The 20,206-nt window shown below is 37.0% G+C and overlaps 1 protein-coding gene across 17 annotated transcripts in view; it reads right to left on the bottom strand.

The window, feature by feature from the left end:
- Nucleotides 1–20,206, bottom strand: part of PARD3 (par-3 family cell polarity regulator) — a 644,329-nt gene that overhangs the window by 166,192 nt on the left and 457,931 nt on the right. For all 17 annotated transcript variants that reach the window (XM_029237263.1, XM_029237269.1, XM_029237268.1 and 14 more), the window contains one exon: nucleotides 12,555–12,665. In XM_029237263.1, the coding sequence (XP_029093096.1) occupies nucleotides 12,555–12,665 (111 nt within the window). The remainder of the gene's footprint in view (nucleotides 1–12,554; nucleotides 12,666–20,206) is intronic.

Genomic DNA, 20,206 nt, shown 5'->3' on the forward strand with positions numbered 1-20,206 from the left:
GTCCTACCTTAAGAAACAGGAAACATCTCGAATAAACAACCTAACCTTGCACCTAAAGCAATTAGAGAAAGAAGAACAAAAAAAACCCCCCAAAGTTAGCAGAAGGAAAGAAATCATAAAGATCAGATCAGAAATAAATGAAAAAGAAATGAAGGAAATGATAGCAAAGATCAATAAAACTAAAAGCTGGTTCTTTGACAAGATAAACAAAATTGATAAACCATTAGCCAGACTCATCAAGAAAAAAAGGGAGAAGACTCAAATCAATCGAATTAGAAAAGAAAAAGAACAAGTAACAACTGACTCTGCAGAAATACAAAAGATCATGAGACATTATTACAAGCAACTCTATGCCAATAAAATGGACAACCTGGAAGAAATGGACAAATTCTTAGAAATGCACAACCTGCCAAGACTGAATCAGGAAGAAGTAGAAAGTATGAACAGACCAATCACAAGCACTGAAATTGAAACTGTGATTAAAAATCTTCCAACAAACAAAAGCCCAGGACCAGATGGCTTCACAGGCGAATTCTATCAAACATTTAGAGAAGAACTAAGACCTATCCTTCTCAAACTCTTCCAAAATATAGCAGAGGGAGGAACACTCCCAAACTCATTCTACGAGGCCACCATCACCCTGATATCAAACCAGACAAGGATGTCACAAAGAAAGAAAACTACAGGCCAATATCACTGATGAACATAGATGCAAAAATCCTCAACAAAATACTAGCAAACAGAGTCCAACAGCACATTAAAAGGATCATACACCATGATCAAGTGGGGTTTATTCCAGGAATGCAAGGATTCTTCAATATACGCAAATCAATCAACGTGATACACCATATTAACAAGTTGAAGGAGAAAAACCATATGATCATCTCAATAGATGCAGAGAAAGCTTTTGACAAAATTCAACACCCATTTATGGTAAAAACCCTGCAGAAAGTAGGCATAGAGGGAACTTTCCTCAACATAATAAAGGCAATATATGACAAACCCACAGCCAACATCGTCCTCAATGGTGAAAAACTGAAAGCATTTCCACTAAGGTCAGGAACAAGACAAGCTTGCCCACTCTCACCACTCTTATTCAACATAGTTTTTGAATTTTTAGCCATAGCAATCAGAGAAGAAAAGGAAATAAAAGGAATCCAAATTGGAAAAGAAGAAGTAAAGCTGTCACTGTTTGCAGATGACATGATACTATACATAGAGAATCCTAAAGATGCTACCAGAAAACTACTAGAGCTAATCAATGAATTTGGTAAAGTAGCAGGATACAAAATTAATGCACAGAAATCCCTGGCATTCCGATACACTAATGATGAAAAATCTGAAAGTGAAATCAAGAAAATACTCCCATTTACCATTGCAACAAAAAGAATAAAATATCTAGGAATAAACCTACCTAAGGAGACAAAAGACCTGTATGCAGAAAATTATGACACTGATGAAAGAAATTAAAGATGATACAAATAGATGGAGAGATATACCATGTTCTTGGATTGGAAGAATCAACCCTGTGAAAATGACTGTACTACCCAAAGCAATCTACAGATTCAATGCAATCCCTATCAAACTACCACTGGCATTTTTCACAGAACTAGAACAAAAAATTTCACAATTTGTATGGAAACACAAAAGACCCTGAATAGCCAAAGCAATCTTGAGAATGAAAAACGGAGCTGGAGGAATCAGGCTCCCTGACTTCAGACTATACTACAAAGCTTCAGTAATCAAGAGAGTATGGTACTGGCACAAAAACAGAAATATAGATCAATGGAACAGGATAGAAAGCCCAGAGATAAACCCATGGACATATGGTCACCTTATCTTTGATAAAGGAGGCAGGAATGTACAGTGGAGAAAGGACAGCCTCTTCAATAAGTGGTGCTGGGAAAACTGGACAGCTACCTGTAAAAGTATGAGATTAGAACACTCCCTAACACCATACACAAAAATAAGCTCAAAATGGATTAAAGACCTAAATGTAAGGCCAGAAACTATCAAACTCTTAGAGGAAAACATAGGCAGAACACTCTATGACATAAATCACAGCAAGGTCCTTTTGGACCCACCTCCTAGAGAAATGGAAATAAAAACAAAAATAAACAAATGGGACCTAATGAAACTTCGAAGCTTTTGCAGAGCAAAGGAAACCATAAACAAGAGCAAAAGACAACCCTCAGAATGGGAGAAAATATTTGCAAATGAAGCAACTGACAAAGGATTAATCTCCAAAATTTACAAGCAGCTCATGCAGCTCAATAAGAAAAAAACAAACAACCCAATCCAAAAATGGGCAGAAGACCTAAATAGACATTTCTCCAAAGAAGATATACAGATTGCCAACAAACACATGAAAGAATGCTCGGCATCATTAATCATTAGAGAAATGCAAATCAAAACTACAATGAAATATCATCTCACACCGGTCAGAGTGGCCATCATCAAAAAATCTAGAAACAATAAATGCTGGAGAGGGTGTGGAGAAAAGGGAACACTCTTGCACTGCTGGTGGGAATGTGAATTGGTACAGCCACTATGGAGAACAGTATGGAGGTTCCTTAAAACACTACAAATAGAACTACCGTATGACCCAGCAATCCCACTACTGGGCATATACCCTGAGAAAACCATAATTCAAAAAGAGTCATGTACCAAAATGTTCATTGCAGCTCTATTTACAATAGATAGGAGATGGAAACAACTTAGGTGTCCAGCATCGGATGAATGGATAAAGAAGATGTGGCACATATATACAATGGAGTATTACTCAGCCATAAAAAGAAATGAAATTGAGTTATATGTACTGAGGTGGATGGACCTAGAGTCTGTCATACAGAGTGAAATAAGTTAGAAAGAGAAAGACAAATACCATACGTTAAACACATATATATGGAATGTGAGAAAAAAAAATGTCATGAAGAACCTAGGGGTAAGACAGGAATAAAGACACAGACCTACTAGAGAATGGACTTGAGGATATGGGGAGGGGGAAGGGTAAGCTGTGACAAAGTGAGAGAGTGGCATGGACATATATACACTACCAAACGTAAAATAGATAGCTAGTGGGAAGCAGCCACATAGCACAGGGAGATCAGCTCCGTGCTTTGTGACCACCTGGATGGGTGGGATAGGGAGGGTGGGAGGGAGACGCAAGAGGGAGAGATATGGGAACATGTGTATATGTATAACTGATTCACTTTGTTATAAAGCAGAAACTAACACACCATTTTAAAACAATTATAGTCCAATAAAGATGTAAAAAAAAAGATTTCGTTTATGTAACATTATTGAAATGACAAAATTATAGACATGGTGAACAGATTAATGGTGCTAATCTGTAAGCAAGGGGTGAGTGGGACTATAAAAGGAGATATTTGTGATGAAATAATTCTGTTTCTTGATTGCAGTGGTGGTTACATGAATCTACACATGTGATAAGATGACACAGAACTATACACACAGGTGGTATCAATGTCAACTTCCTGGTTTCAATATTGTATTATACTTATGTAAGTTGTAACACCCATAAGAGAAGTAGGAACTCAAATTCTAATGTCAAATTTATAGATTTTTTATTGTAGTCTACTTATTCATTTAGGAGCAAATATGACAGTCGAGGATGGCATTATAGAAGCTGATACCACGAAACACTAGATATCCACAATAAAAAAGTTAGTAAGTTCAGAGATAATTTTATTCTTAGCACCATACTGTCTTTTTGACTCTGTATTCAGCCAGAAAAACTTTCAAGAGAGGGAAATGACTTCTTTCTTCAACTCAGTGGGGTATTATTTTGAAGCTCAATTAGGATCACTTATCTCACAACCCACTTTACTACTATATTTGGTCACCATCGGACAATCACCTAATTATAGGTAATATTCAGGGTGAGTGGGCATTCACACAAGTCTTGAAGTTTGGGAACCCAAAGAAATTTGAGAGGCTATATTAGAAATAAAGCCAAAACTTCTGAATTTGGAGAACCTCTTGAAACCAAAGGGAGTGATTTGGATTGGTTTAAAAATGATTGAACCCTGTGGTTGGTTAAAAGTGAAACTACTCTTGCTTACTGAGGTTGGAAAGTGTGGCACTGTTAAGCCATCAGAAAAAGAGAATAGGAACAGTCTCTTCTCAAGGGAAGCACGAAACCTAGATAATCTCCCCAAACTACTTACACATCAGTTTCAATGTATTATTGATGGGTCCTGTATTTGAATACTCTTTTGTTCCAAATTACACAGAAACTCATGTTGACTGGAGTCAATTTCTGACAAGTCAATGGCTCAGAAGAAATGCTTAGTGGCATGAGGAACAAATCATAAATGCCAGTTCTCAATTGCTTTCTTTTGCCCAAAGCTGCACATTATTACTAATTGTCACTCATCACTACATCCAATAAACATTACAGTCACATCTATAGTACCTTCTAAAAACATTGATTTTTTTTCCCTTAAGCTCCAATAACATAAGAAATTATATTTTTATTGTTTACCTTGTCATTACCAATAAATTTATCCCCAAAGTTATAAAAGTTGTTTGTATCCCTCCTTTCCATGCTAGTGGTTCATACTTTTGACGGAAACCTTAGAATAAAACTACAGTATAACTGCGGCCACCGACGGTGGGACTGGCCACAAAGGACTGACAAATCTGGTTATTAGCCTGAACCAATGTGTATTTCAAAGTTCATCCTAGAAATCAATGCTAATGAAGCTTGCTGTGCAAATGGCACTAAAAAGTAGAGTTTTAAAAGGAGGAATGCACTGTGGTTTTGGTGCATTTTAGTGACAGTTCAGTCAACAAAAGACACACAATGATTTTATTATATACTTTTACATTTGAATGTCTTGTTTATTATAAAGTGAGAAAAGGGACTTTGCAACACAACCAAAAGTTTTATATACATGTTGTATATTTTCACGTTCACGTTGACATTTCATTTTCATATTTTTCTTATTTCAGAAAAAAAAATTTGGCTCAGAGGAGAAAATAGTTTTGTTTAAGGAGAATAGCATAGTTTAAGGAAACTTTTCAAAAAGAGGGTATCTTGCAGTGTAGCCCTTAACAGTTCCAGATGGTCAATGCTATAAAAGGACACCCCCTCCGTCCTTTTACGGTGACCCTGGGGTCACAAATTATCTCTAAGATGTAAGAGTCATCCATTTTTCTGAACAGTCAGGTTGTTGTTTAGCATTATCCATCTAATTCTTCTCGGGCCAAACCTCACCAATGACAAAAGTAACCGATTAGCCCAAAACTTAGCCAAAGAAATAAATGTCTATTGCTTTAAGCAGTCCAGAAAGTCGTTCTGAGCCATAAACAAGAGAACCATTCTGAGGTTTAAATGATGGCAGACAGCTGTTCTGACATTGATGGGCAACATCTTCACGCACTATTTCCCTGTTCTTGGAATGTTAACAAAAATATTAAAACAACCATTAAAACTTTTTAAACTTTTTACTAAGACTTTTTAAAATGTTAGTAAAGAATTCATCATTTCAATTTGGTATGTTCAAACATAAATATTCATATCTTTCTTTTTTGTTAGAAAAATAACAGTCTTTTCCATTATGAAAATGAAATTGCCTTGAACCTGCATAGAAAAGAATACACAAAATGATGTAATATACTAAATAAAGTAATAACGTTAATTTCTTTCCTGCTGTCACTAAATTCATGCTAACGGTCTCTCTTCAGCTTGACATCAATTAATGATTTTCATTCCAGACTCGTTGCAGTGTTCACTACCCTTCTCTCTAATTAAAATGGATGATGCATGAGGAGGATAAAACACACAAGACTTCTGTTCTTGTAACATTTCTATTCATTAGAATTTTTGTTTTTACAATAAATGGCTTCTAGCACTAATTGCAGTAGAGTAAAATGAAAATAACTTTTTTATGACTATGAAGTATAGTTTTTCTATAGCCAGAAAAGATATAAGGCTTGAGAAGCATGACTGAAGAACAACTTCTCATGATGGAAAAATCAATGGTTACTTAAATTACTCTGCTGTATCCAAAATACTTCCACTTCCAAAGCTATGAAGCCTCAATATATGGAATGTATTGAATCATGCATTTTTTAAAAAGACTCCAAGAAGCAGAAAGTAACCTTCAATGATTTTAATATTAAAAAAACAAAACAAAACACTTTTAACATCTACAGAAGATAGAATATACTAATATTAGTTTAACATAAAAATTAAAATAAACTTCAGATTGCTACATATTAGATAAGGGTTAACTATCTTCAAAAGAGTATTTAAGAGCTTGAAATCAACTCTTTTGGGAAACATTTGACCCCCAACTTATTGCACTACCATCCAGAAGCCTCAGTCTGGGAATAAATTTCCTGGATCTTTTCCCAACAATATTTCCTCTCTCTAAAAATCAGTATTATAGAAATTCGTCAAATAAAACCCAATTTCATGGCAGAATGAAATTTAAGCTACAAGGCAACTGGAAAAAACAGTTTGATTTAATAGCAGTCTGTGTTCAACTGAATGTTTTATTTGCCCCTCAAAACACTCCAGCAAATGGCAGATGTCAGAAATCTTCAATTTTCAGCTTACCTTGCTGGGCAAATCTAACTGCCACCTACCAAGATGTAAGCTGCCAATGAGGTGTCTATGCTGAATTCCCCAAAGAAAGCCAATATCCCACTAAATTTGAAAACACAGTTATAATTTTAAGTAGGATTTTAATACTTGTGTAATATTGGGGCAAAAGTTGATTTGAAAAGAAAAGTCTTCCACATTCTGAATGGGCCTTAAACAAAATTATTGAGCAGGAACAACTGTTTTAAAGATACATTTGCATTCAAGGGAAGAAGGTAAGTTGTTGAAATCCACAGTGGTACCTTATAATAAATAGGCGGGGGGGAGTTAACTTTCATCCCTCAAAGCTAAAATGAGATAATAGCAGTTTTATAATATAAAATGGTTAAGAGTTGAAAAGGGGATAAAAGAACAGCATTCATAGAGGCAGTACTAATCACTAATACAACCACAACTTTTCCAGAATCTAAGCAGTTACGAGAATGCGCACCCACCATGAGCCCTGTACCTGAGCGTGGATGTAGAATTTTTCCATTTTGCTAAATTCATAAGTTCTTGGGAACTAGATCTAGACCCCAAATTACCATCGTTATGAAGTGTTCGTTATTAACTCTAGCCCCCCAACCTCTTCCCTTCCCAAAGCTCTGTGGCCACCAACTTTCACAATTGATTATATGTCTTACGTTGATTTTTTAATATTATGAGGTTTAAATCTTGTCTCCCTCTTAACAAAGGCAAGGAATCCCTGAGAGAGGAACAATTATAATAATAATAAAAAATGTATACCATCATTTTATGTACTTAATATATCGTGAACAACAAAAATTTCTCTTTTACACTAATAAAACGCTAGAATGATATTTCACTAACCAAAACACACACACATACACTCTCTCTCTCTCTCATAGATACTTGCTCATTCACTCACATCATGTTGGAGCTTTCACAAGAGTCAAAGCACCTACAATTATTTCCAACTCAAAGAGAAGCTACAATGCCAAATACATCTAAGACAGGTCTCATCAAAAATAAAACTGCCTCTCCTACTCCAGTTACAGACTGTCAATAAAATCTGTTCCAATTTGCCCAAGTATTGGTCTATTTTAGACTTCCACAAAGTTAATAGATTCTTTAAAAATTTGTTCACTTGCACAATAAATTCTTAAAATATGTCTGATGAACTAATCTCATTGATTAGAACTGACTTTTCTGAAGGATTTAAGAGGTCAGAGAAAATATGAAGAACTCTGCTAGATGATAGAAAAATATATTTTTTCTAATAAAAGGTTAAATTTTAAAAGTCAAGCTGTGTTTGAATGACAATATGTGACCTGCATGCAAAAATTATCCAGGATATCTGGGTTCTGATGCTAGAATTTGGGGAATCTGAACACCAAGTTTCAAGCCAAAAGATGTGAAAATTGCTTATTTTTTCAGATGCACAGGGAATGCACCTATTATTGCTATACAGTTTATTCCTTCTGTAATTTCACTAATTTTTTATTCATGCATTTTAAAGAAACTTTACTACTACATTATGATACATATTGTTTAAATGTTAATTTCTGCAAAAACTAATAAACATATATCATCTTTGAAAAGGGGCTTGATCAACTAAGAAAGACCACAAAAAAGTTTTAATCAAAATTTCAAGTACTTACTCAAAGCAGATATTGGGAACAGTTGGTAAAACTGAAAAGAGAAATGCCAGTGATTGGAAACTGGAGGCAAAAATGCCACACTCAGAACCGGGAGGGCACCACTACGGACCAAGATAGTTCAATGGCCAGGTATTGAAAGCACAAGGCTTTTAAGGGTGATTATCACTTTGAATAATGGAACATTTCAAGCCATAAGTCCTTAGAAGATTTATAAATAATCTTCATATTATGGAAGAATTTCATAAGAAATTCATTAACTCTTTCATGTCTCTACTAGAAGCACTCAGTCTCCTTGAAAATATTTCCAACTTACAAGGTAGATATAGATAATAATATCATCATGGGTATCCCCTGCTGAGTGACAACAAAATGTAAGCCAGTTAAAGTTATAAATCTCATTTAATAGAATGAATAACATATGAGGTAAATATTATTTGAGAACTGGGGAATTTGGCCAGTTATCACAGCTAAAATTTCATCTTTCAGACCTTATTTCCTTCTTTCTGTCCTTCCTTCCCATCCATCCTGTTCATACAACCTTGGCCTTGTTCCAGAAAACATTTAACATGATTTTCTAAAACCGTATGAAAATGCAAACTAAATCAAAATGAAAATAGCTGTTAACTATTGAAAATAGATGTCAGCTTTTTAAAAGTACACGTGTGGAAATATGTATTTTATAGGAAAAAAATTAGAATGGCATAGACCAGTATGTTAACAGTGGTGTTATTACAGGCAAACTTTTGTTTTCCTGTTTTATGGGGTTTTTTTTCAAATTTTCTGTAGAATTGGAATTAGAATAAATTTAGAATTAGACCTTAAAAAGATACATGTTTTAGGGCTTCCCAGGTGGCGCAGTGGTTGAGAGTCCGCCTGCCGATGCAGGGGACGGGTTCGTGCCCCGGTCCGGGAAGATCCCACATGCCGCGGAGCGGCTGGGCCCGTGAGCCATGGCCGCTGAGCCTGCGCGTCCGGAGCCTGTGCTCCGCAACAGGAGAGGCCACAATGGTGGGAGGGAGGCCCGCGGGCCCAGCCGCTCCGCGGCATGTGGGGTCCTCCCGGACCGGGGCACGAACCCGTCCCCTGCATCGGCAGGCGGACTCTCAACCACTGCGCCACCTGGGAAGCCCCAAGATATATGTTTTAAACAGATGAGAAACATGTGGGAAAGAGAGAATTGGAAAAAAAAAAAAGATGTTTCAGGGATAAGATTCCCAAAACAGAAGCCATAAAGTAGAGGAAGGTCACAGCACTGGCTCAGAACTTGCTCACAGTTCTATGAAACAATCAACTCTGACAATCCCATTTAGAACTGTACCAAAGAGAATAAAGTCTAAATAAAAATAACTCGGAATAAATCTAACTAAAGAAGTATAAGACACTGATGCAAGAAAGTGAAGACAACAAAGACAGATGGAAAAATGTACCATATCCATGGATTGGAAGAATCAATATTGCTAAAATGACCATACTGCCCAAGGCAATCTAGAGTCAATCCAATGCCTATCAACTTACCAATGGCATTTTTCACAGAACTAGAACAAATAATTCTAAAATTTGTATGGAAACACAAAAGACCTCAAACAGCCAAAAAAAATCTTAAGAAAAAAGAACAAATCTGGAAGTATCACTCTCTCTGATTTCAAATTATACCACAAAGCTATAGTAATCAAAACAGTATACTAATGGCACAAAAGCACACACAGATCAATGGAATAGAATGGTGAGTCCAGAAATGAACCCACACTCATATGGGCAATTAATCTACTAAAAAGGAGGCAAGAATATACAAGGAAAAGACAGCTTCTTCAATAAATGGTGTTGGGAAAACTAGACAGCTACATGCAAAAGGATCAAACTGGACTACTCTCTCCGTCCATGCACAAAAATAAACTCAAAATGGATTAAAGACTTAAACATAAGACCTGAAACCATAAAACTCCTAGAAGAAGGCATAGGCAGAGCGCTCTTTGATATTGCTCCTAGCAATAGTTTTTTGGATATGTCTCCTCAGGGAAGCGAAACAAAAGCAAAGATAAACAAAGGACTATATCAAAGTGAAAAGCTTTTACACAGCAAAGGAAACTACATCAACAAAACAAAGAGGCTGCCTACTGAATAGGAGAAGATATTTGCAAATGATATATCCAATAAGGGGTTAATATTCAAAACAAACAAAGAACTCAACATAAAAAAAAACAAAAAACAAAAAATACCTAAGTAATAAATGGGCAGAAAACCTAAATAGACATTTTTCCAAAGAAAACATACAGATGGCCAACAAGTGAATGAAAAATGCTCAACATCTCTAATCATCAGGGAAATGCAAATCAAAACCACAATGAGATATCACCTCACACCTGTCAAAATAGTTATTATCAAACAAATAACAGGTGTTGGAGAAGATGTGGAGAAAAGAGAACCCTTGTACACTGTTGGTGGGAATGTAAGTAGGTGCAGCCACTGTGTAAAACAAAATAGAGGTTTTTTTTTGCGGTACGCGGGCCTCTCACTGTTGTGGGCTCTCCCGTTGCGGAGCACAGGCTCCGGACGCACAGGCTCAGCGGCCATGGCTCACGGGCCCAGCCGCTCCACGGCATGTGGGATCTTCCCGGACCGGGGCACGAACCCGTGTCCCCTGCATCGGCAAGTGGACTCTCAACCACTGCACCACGAGGGAAGCCCTAAAATAGAGGTTTCTTAAAAGACAAAAAAATAGAACTACCGTATGATCCAGCAATTCCACTTCTGGGCATTTATCCCAAGAAAATGAAAACACTAATTCAGAAAGATAAATGCACCTCTCTGTTTAGCAGCATTATTTATAATTGCCAAGATATGGAAGCAAACTAAGTGTCCATCAACAGATGAATGGATAAAGAAGATGTGGTATAACAATGGAATATTACTCAGCCATAAAAAAGAATGAATTCCTGCCATTTGCAACAACATGGATGGACCTAAAGGGTATTATACTAAGTGACAGAGAAAGACAAATACCATAGGGTTTCACTTATATGTGGAATCTAAAAAACAAAACAAATGAACAAACATAACTAAACAGAAACAGTCACAAACACAGAGAACAAACAGTGATTGTCAGAGGAGAGGGCGTTGCAGGGAGGAGAGAAATAAGGAGGTGAAATTGTCAGAGGTGAGGGAGATTAAGAGGTACAAACTTTCAGTTACAAAATAAATAAGTCACAGGTATAAAATGTACCGTGTGGGGAATATAGTCAATAATTATGTAATAGAGAGCCAGCACACAGCAACGAAGACCCAACACAGCCCAAAATAAATAAATAAAAATTAAAAAAAAAAACAACAGAATGAGATCAAACGTATCACTACTCTAGAATTATGGTAAGAATACCACACTTGGTCTTAGAGATGCTGGGTTACAATCCTAAACTGTGGATGATATTTAGCTTTATAGCCTTGATCAAGGCTTCTGATGCTCCTGATACCCCAGATTATTAAAAGTAAAAGAGGCATGGTAGCTCTTGCTATGGCAGCTTGAAATGAAATAGCTGCTACAGAGAAGCTCACTCCAAGCCTGCAAACTCTAATAATACAAGGGTGAGATGATTCTCTCATCCCCCCGCGAGTTATAATGAGAAAAATTCTAATTGCTCATAAAATGGTTTTCAAGTGTCTGCTTCAAGTAACTTCTCATTTATTTCACTGGTCTTTGGGTTCCCAACATGAAATGACTCAACAATAGATAATAATCTTTCTGGAAGAGATGGAGTAAAATTTAAGTAAAAAATGTCACACAAAATATGATAGCAAAATAGAAGGAGAAAAAAGAAATAGATGTCAGATTTGATAGGAAAACAACATAGTAAAAAACCAACAGCCTCCTCAATTCTTACTAGAAATCAAAATATTTTAAATGAGATATAAAAACTCAGAGTTTTATTTCCAGATGAGCATTTCTTTAAAAGTATTATAATATACTATATACTCATAGATGAATTAGACAGAATTTTACATATTTTTTGTGATTTTAAGTGATCATTCATTGATTTATTGATCATTAGTTGATTTATTCATCTCATATGCCCTACCATCTCCTATACAAAGATCTTAACTAAAACCAATAAAATTCATTTTAATGCCTCAAATAAATATAAGGTTTTTTCTTTCAATCGTTCTTTATGTTGTATTCATCCAACCATCAGTATCTGGATTGACACAGAAAAAAACAAAAATAAAATAAATGCAATTTCTTTATATTAAAAAGAAAAGAAAGAAAGAGTAGAAAGGAACAAAAGAGCCTCCCTCTAATAAGGTTCAACCAAATAACTGAAATCTACCTTTCCTGCTCCTGCTTCATCCGTACTCTCTCCTCTTCTGATGTAAGGGAGTCCTGCATTTTTATTTTACCCGTTTTCTCAATCTTGTCATCTTTTCGATGTTTGCCAAACCTGTTGATAACAAAAAATTCTAACTTGTCAATATATACAAAACGCGTTGTCGTTCTTTTGGGATGAAGACCTATGCACTCAATGAAGTGTGAGCATCCTCAAAATGAGGCCCCAGTGTCTCCTGCCCAGTATTAATATTTTCAATCAGATTACTTTAATCCTTTTTAATTAGAACTTTCCAGAGAAAACCCTTTTTGGAAATGGCCTCCATACCCATTTTTCTTTAGGCAACACAAAAATAACAACAAAATTCTTGCAGTTCATTCTTACTAAACACACAATCCATAAATGTATAGAACAGAGTGCCGAGTACGTCAGGTGTGGAGGATAAAACTCTGCATCAGAGTGGGGTTCTCTTAGGACTGCAGAATGATAATCCACAATCATCTTTTTTTTTTTTTTTTTGCGGTACGCGGGCCTCTCACTGTTGTGGCCTCTCCCGTTGCGGAACACAGGCTCCGGACGCGCAGGCTCAGCGGCCATGGCTCACGGGCCTAGCCGCTCCGCGGCATGTGGGATCTTCCCGGACCGGGGCACGAACCCGTGTCCCCTGCATCGGCAGGAGGACCCTCAACCACTGTGCCACCAGGGAAGCCCCCACAATCATCTTTTTAACGATCTCTCCATAAACAACTATTCTTTATTTTCACAGTTTTATTGGCAACATTCCTCATAGTCTAAACACTGACAAACAAGGTCACATTTGCAAGGTTCAAAGTAGAAAGGATAATTTACACTGTGATCGTACTTTGGGCTTATTAAACTGAAAGCTTTAAGGAAGTCTCAACAAATACTTTTCCTAAATCTGATGAAAAGCTATCGCCGAATGTGGCATCTTTGACTTGGAAATCTGTATCTGATCAAAAACAAACATGAGAAACAAACACGCAATTCAAAAACAGTGCACACACATTTCCACATATGGGCACTGAATTCAAGGCTCTCCAAAAAAACACTAATATTATTCCCTTCGGGCACCCAAAATACCTTAGAAACCTCAGACTTGGTATCCATTCTTTTTCCTGCTCTGTTACTTTTTTCTACTTTTCTCCAGACCATGTTGCCTGGAAGGCATGTGTTCCATCCCCTGAAATAATGTTCATCTGTAGTGATTTGGTCACCAGATGTTTCAAAAAAGAAATCTTTTATAGACAGTTACTCAACTAAGCATTCATAAATATATAAAGTATACCAAGCATTTTCTGAGCACAAAGTAGGAATCTGGCTTATGGTGACAATTAATCATATTGAGAAATAGATGAGTAAAAGAGTTGGTCCAAAGCTGATATAAAAGAGAAAAAAGTATCTCAATTACTGGTGTGGTTGGGAGCATATGTCTTTCTTTTCTGATATAAATCTGAGGTCAAATACTGGTCTATGCAGGAAGTGTACATGGGAATATCTCATGGGTTCACCAAAGTAACACTATGTTGGAAATAAGTAAGGGAAAGCATTCTCAAGATATTAAAATAGAAAAAAGTTAAAGTCTCACCACCACTATTCCTTCAAAATTATGTGTATTATTAAATGGCATTGAAAACTGCCTGTAAAATTAACTTCCATAAAGCAAATCTACCCTTAACTTTTAATGTTATTTAGAAATTAGAAGATCATTTCAGTGGTAAAAAAGAAGAAAGAAAAAAAAAAAAAAAAAGAAAAGAAAAACTCCCTGGGAACTTAAGCCCCGAAAATGATGATGTCTCACAGGGGAGAAACTATGTACTATGCTTTTAAAACTAATAAATACAAAGCATTAAAAATAAAAACTTTCTCTTTCCGTTGTTTTTGTCAATATATCAATAATGCCTAAGAGTTAAGCATAATGATTGTCTTTATAGAATGAATTAATAAATGAAAGAGCAAACATAAACAACTGATACGTCCCAGGAGAAGCCAACATTTGACAAAAATTTATTGAGCATCTAAGGACAGGGCTAGACAAATTCATTGGAGTGTCATCAGCACGTAGATGGTATTTAAAGCCCATGTGAATCCCATCATGAAAATTCTGCAACACTGAGGCACCTGGAAATATAAAATGTATTAAATTCTAACTTCAAGAAAAGCATCAAGTTCAAATCTTAATACATGACATTTATTTTTTTTTTATTGGAGTATAATTGCTTTACAATGTTGTGTTAGTTTCTGCTATACAATGAAGTGAATCAGCTGTATGTGACATTTTACTTATAATACAGATTCCTAACGGTAAATCATTTAACCATTTAGTTTTTCAGTTCATAAATATCCTTCAAACAATACAACGTTGCCATATTGACCTGTTTTGTTTGTGTTGCTGGTTCACATTCTAGATTACATACATTCAACCGTGTACCATATTTGAGAAACACTACCATGATACAAGATATATCATCTATCTTTACCAAAAGGTACAGTTTAATCTTCCAAGAAGAATCTGCCCTTTGAGTTAATAATGTGGGGAAAAACTGACGTGGTTGACTTTCCCATGTTTTAAAGCAGTTTCGATATTTTCAACCCAAAACCTAACACTGAATTTAATCAGCTATTGTTAAAATCTTTTTTTAAATGGTCTTCGTCCTATTTTGTGAAGAAAGTTTCAGTTTTCTATCTCAGTCTACCAACTTTCAGTTTTTTATCTCAAATACACATGATTAAAAAGAAAAAAAAACAAAAAACCTATGAATCCCAACTCATATTTAGGAAGTGAATTTTTTTCTCATTGTATTCGATGCCAAAATATTAGTTTCCTCGGCTGCCTCATCATCATCAGAATATACTATTTTATTATTTGTAAATTTATTATCAAACTGTTATATTTTCCTTTTAAAAACTACAGTTCCAAGATTAATGTATGAAAACCTGAACAAACCATAGATAAAATGTTTACAGGTTAGCATTTGGACACTTCCCTTAACGCCTGCTTTAGTTAATAAATTATGTGATTTCTTTAAGGCATTCCATAAAAGCACAGCACATTACTTGTTAACTGGGGTAAAAATGGATCCCTCAGATATAACTTTCTGACAGAATGAAATAAAGACTGTAAATGAAAAAAATATATCAACCATTCTAGAGTATAAAAAGAAAAAGGAATTAGCTATATCCTCATCACTCTAATTGCCAATCTAGTCTAATGTTCATCTTAATTTATAGTCGCTTATTTCTTTCTGAAAGGGGGACAGGGGAGGTCATTGAAAAATTTCAGCTACACATGTGCTCACAAAGTCAATTTCACAGCTGAAATCAGTAATCAACCTATGAAGACAATCATTGAATAGCAAGATGCTTAGAAACTTGGAGGACATCAATTACACTTATTTTATTATCTTTTAAAAGCCACAGATGAATTTCAAATGGGTCATTTTCCAAGGAACAGCATAGCTGAAAAAACACTGTGCTAACAGTATGTCCAGGAAGCAAAGCCATTCCCAGCAAAGAATCAGTTTCACCAGCTGCCTTCTGACCATCCCATACACATGTTCGAAGAGAAATGTCTGCCACGTCTAGAAGGACTTCTTGGTCAAATCTCAGGATGTATTAATACAGTAGAATGGCCTTTCTTCTTTTTTTTTTTTAAATAGAGACAAAAAGAAAAATAGAGAGCTTGAGAAAAAATTGAGAGGGAAAAATTTCTCTACAGATACTGCCCCATGGAGACAGAAGGGACAATGAAAAAAGTGCCAACAAGCCACTGAAGACTCCTTTCACAGAAGGATACAGTGGATGAGCCCGTCTTATCAGAGTGAAATTGATTGCAACTTTGCTTAAACATATGGCTTTCTTCATAAAGGATACAGCGATGTTTCCATTCAGATAATCTCCAAGTAATCTGCCAAAAGGGTTCTACCATGACGTGCTACAAATGAGATCATTGCCGTCTGCCAGATCAGCCATATATATTATTATTATTGCAAAGAGTGATGGGCAAGATGTGCACTTGAATGCGGGAAGAAACAAACAAACAAACCAACAGTCACAATGGATTGCAACAAAATTCTGCTGGTTTTATATAGAAAGAGCCATCATGAAAAATTAACTGATAAGAGTTTTGTGCTTTTCAACCATCATTTTGGTTTTTAGCAAATTAACCTCATTCTCTCTGTGGTATAAGTAACACTGAACTATTTTTACTATATTTTCTACTGCTACTAAAATTAGAGATCTTTAGGAAAGATTAGGCTGAATGATAACACACAGCATCCTGCTATAAATAAAATAAAAATAAAATTGGTTTTGTAATGAAAGGGCTTTTCCTAATATCATATTTGAAAACACAATAGAGGAAAAAAGAAAGTCTAAAAAATCTGCTGCTATATTTAAAAATAGATGAACAGACTATCTAGAACCAATTATCTTGTAAGTTTTGAGAAATAATTTTTAAAATAAGATTTTCTTCCAAAATAACTCACTGAAATGTCACCTAGAAGTCTGGTATTTCTCTTTGCTATAAGACTTGTATTACTATTTACCCTAAGAAACATATAGGTTAAGTGATAATGCTTGGCTGGGGAGAGAAGTGAAAATGGCACAAATCCAAATTCAGTGTCAGCTACCAGAAGCCTTGCGTTCTCCCCCCACACCCAACAACTCCCACACTGGTATGGTCAACACAGTCTTCTAACTCCATCCCCTGCCCTATGTTTTCCCCTAATTTCTACATATGTGCACCATCACGTGATTTAATCATCCCTTTCTCCAGGAACTCGCTGTCTCTTTCTGGAACCTTCCAGTTTCTGGTGGACACATGTGTTGGTACAGCCATTGTGCTACCCTGTCTTTGACCACTGCCTGCTATACTAATGCGCCAGGGCCCTAAAGATCCTTGAGAGATGCCAGCTGCCCAGTGGGCCAAGTTCAAGAACCTGTAGAGCAAAACCGAAGACCATGTCCTGTGCCATTCCTGCATCCCCATCAGCAACCTGTATGCCTCAGGACACACGTTCACTCAAACCAAAGCAAAATCACCAGCTTTTAACCTCATTCCTCTGTAGTCCTTTGAGTGATACTTTTCCTAAATGGTTCTGGATCCAAGTTTCTCTACAAACTCTTTATCAGTTAAATCTCGTATAATCTTACCCTACATTCCTGGTGCCAGCGGTGACTCCCCTTAATTCATCACCCCCGGTGATGAACTTAGGACCTGATTTTTGCCTTAAAGCCCTAAAAGGCAGCTGCTCTAAATTTTAGCTAAAGAAAATAAAAATCTAGCCACGTGTCTCTGCAGACTGTTCTAGTGCACTCCTGTCCAAGTACACTGAAGCTCCACATGCACAAATGTCTGAAGATGGAAGCCTAGAGACGAGTCACCTTGTCCAATGTCTTCATTTGACAGACAAGGAAATTGAGGCCCAAGAGGTCTGCATGCAGAGCTGTGCAAAGTCACCTTGCGAGTCAGGAACAGAGCTCAGTTCACCTCAGTGAGTTTAAGAGACCTTGGTGGGGGCTTCCCGGGTGGCGCAGTGGTTGAGAATCCGCCTGCCAGTGCAGGGGACACGGGTTCGAGCCCTGGTCCGGGAAGATCCCACATGCCGCAGAGCAATGAAGCCTGTGCGCCACAACTACTGAGCCTGCGCTCTAGAGCCCGTGAGCCACAACTACTGAGCCCACGTGCCACAAATATTGAAGCCCGCGCCTAGAGCCCGTGCTCCACAACAAGAGAACCCACCACAATGAGAAGCCTGCACACCACAACGAAGAGTAGCCGCTGTTTGTGGCAACAAAGACCCAATGCAGCCAAAAATAAATAAATAAATTTATTAAAAAGACAAAAAAAAAAGAGACCTTGGTGGGTCTGAACTTGGACACTCCTAGAGAAAATGAAATTCCCGGACCCGTGAAGTTCACTCCTAAGTGAGACGTAGAACTGAGCACCTGTTGTAGGCTCTTTTGCTCACTTAACAACACTTAACTAGAATTTATTGAATTCTTCTTTATGTATACTTGATCTCATTGATTCCAATAACCGGCATATGAGGTATGTGTTCTTCAGGGGAAACCTCAGGAAGCACAGGGCGATTTAGTGATTTAACAGGTCATCTAGCAAGTAAGCAGCAAAACCGGAATTCCGGCCCAAGACTCTTCTTATTACCACACCCAGCCACCTCCAAATCGGCCAGTCACTCTATGCTTTTATACTGAGAGCATCTGGTTAAAACATCTTGGGTGAAATCAATGAGATAAATCTTGTATTGCTGGGCAGCAAGGAGGTCCAAGGGACACTGTTCCTGCATGAACTTTTCTGTGAAGGGCACGAGTTCAGACGCAAGGTCAAGAACTGATTCTAATCATTGGAAAGGATCACACAAACTGCCACGTACTCATTTTTAGGACGTTGCCAGTATTTCTAAGTGCAGCGATGCTCCAGAAGTCAACGCTGTCTGCGTTACGTATGCAAATCATGCCGGGCGACAGCAGAAGCGTGTCAAACCGCCCAAACCCAATCAGAGGGTAAGACAGCAAGAAGTCCCTGCGTGCATTTCTCTTGTACGATGATGTGCTCGTGGTTTCTGGCCCTACCTTTTGTGTGTGTGTGTGTGCACCTCGGCCTCCATTTGATAAATGAGGGGAAAAGAGTCCTTTCTAATGTGTCCTTCCCATACAGGATCTTCCATATTTCAGTGACATTTAAAGAAATTGCTACCATGATTGTGTACCGATTGGCTCAGCAGTGGCTTGTGGCAATGCTGGATCAATCAGGCAAAAGAGGGCTGATTAGGAAAAGCAGAAAGCTCCCATTTAGGCAAAAAACATCTTGGTAATCAACCATGATGAGAAGCAGCCTCGGAGAGGGTGCGTGACAACTTGATAGTGCTTTTGTCAAATGGGATGCAGTTTGAAGTCAGCACACTGTAGCAGGGGTTCTCTTTAAAAGGAAATCTGCAGACTTGAGAATCATTATTTGATTGTGTACGGTTTTCATCAGTGCTAGTCTGATTAGATTTAATAAACTAAATTTGTGTTGCTTGGCATCCAGGAAAAAAATAAGTGACTTTTTTTTTTAATAAAGAAAATATAGCTTCTCCTTAACCAAGCTACAACAGCCTTCAGACACGTGATGTTCCCTTAATGGACAACATATCCTTCTCAGGACCCCCATTAAATGCCCTTAGAAGTGCATTCTTCCCCTGCGTCGTAGCCTGTGTTATCGAATCAAGGATGCACAGATATGCCTAGTAACCCGACACTGCAGGAGTCCAGGACGGATACGGACAAGGAAATAGTAAAGCAATTAAGAAACTGAACCCAGCACATTATCAATTTTGACTTTATAAGAATCATCATAAACTCCAAAGATCTTAAAAACCAAACCAAACACACACACACACACACACACACACACACACACACCCGAAAAAGCGCGGGATCCAGATATAAAGGCTTAAGGAAAAAAAAAAAAAATAACAAGCAAGCACAGTAATCCTTCAAAACACAAGATGAACACATAAATAACTCTGAAATAATATTTATAATCTATACTTAGAGCCATTCAAGTCAAATGACAGAAGATGGGTGAAAGTATATCTTAATTATATTAAAGCTTCCCTGACATCAGCTAGTCC

Source organism: Monodon monoceros, unplaced genomic scaffold, assembly GCF_005190385.1.
Source record: "Monodon monoceros isolate NGI ecotype Baffin Bay Population unplaced genomic scaffold, NGI_Narwhal_1 Super_Scaffold_21, whole genome shotgun sequence".
Lineage (NCBI taxonomy): Eukaryota > Metazoa > Chordata > Mammalia > Artiodactyla > Monodontidae > Monodon > Monodon monoceros.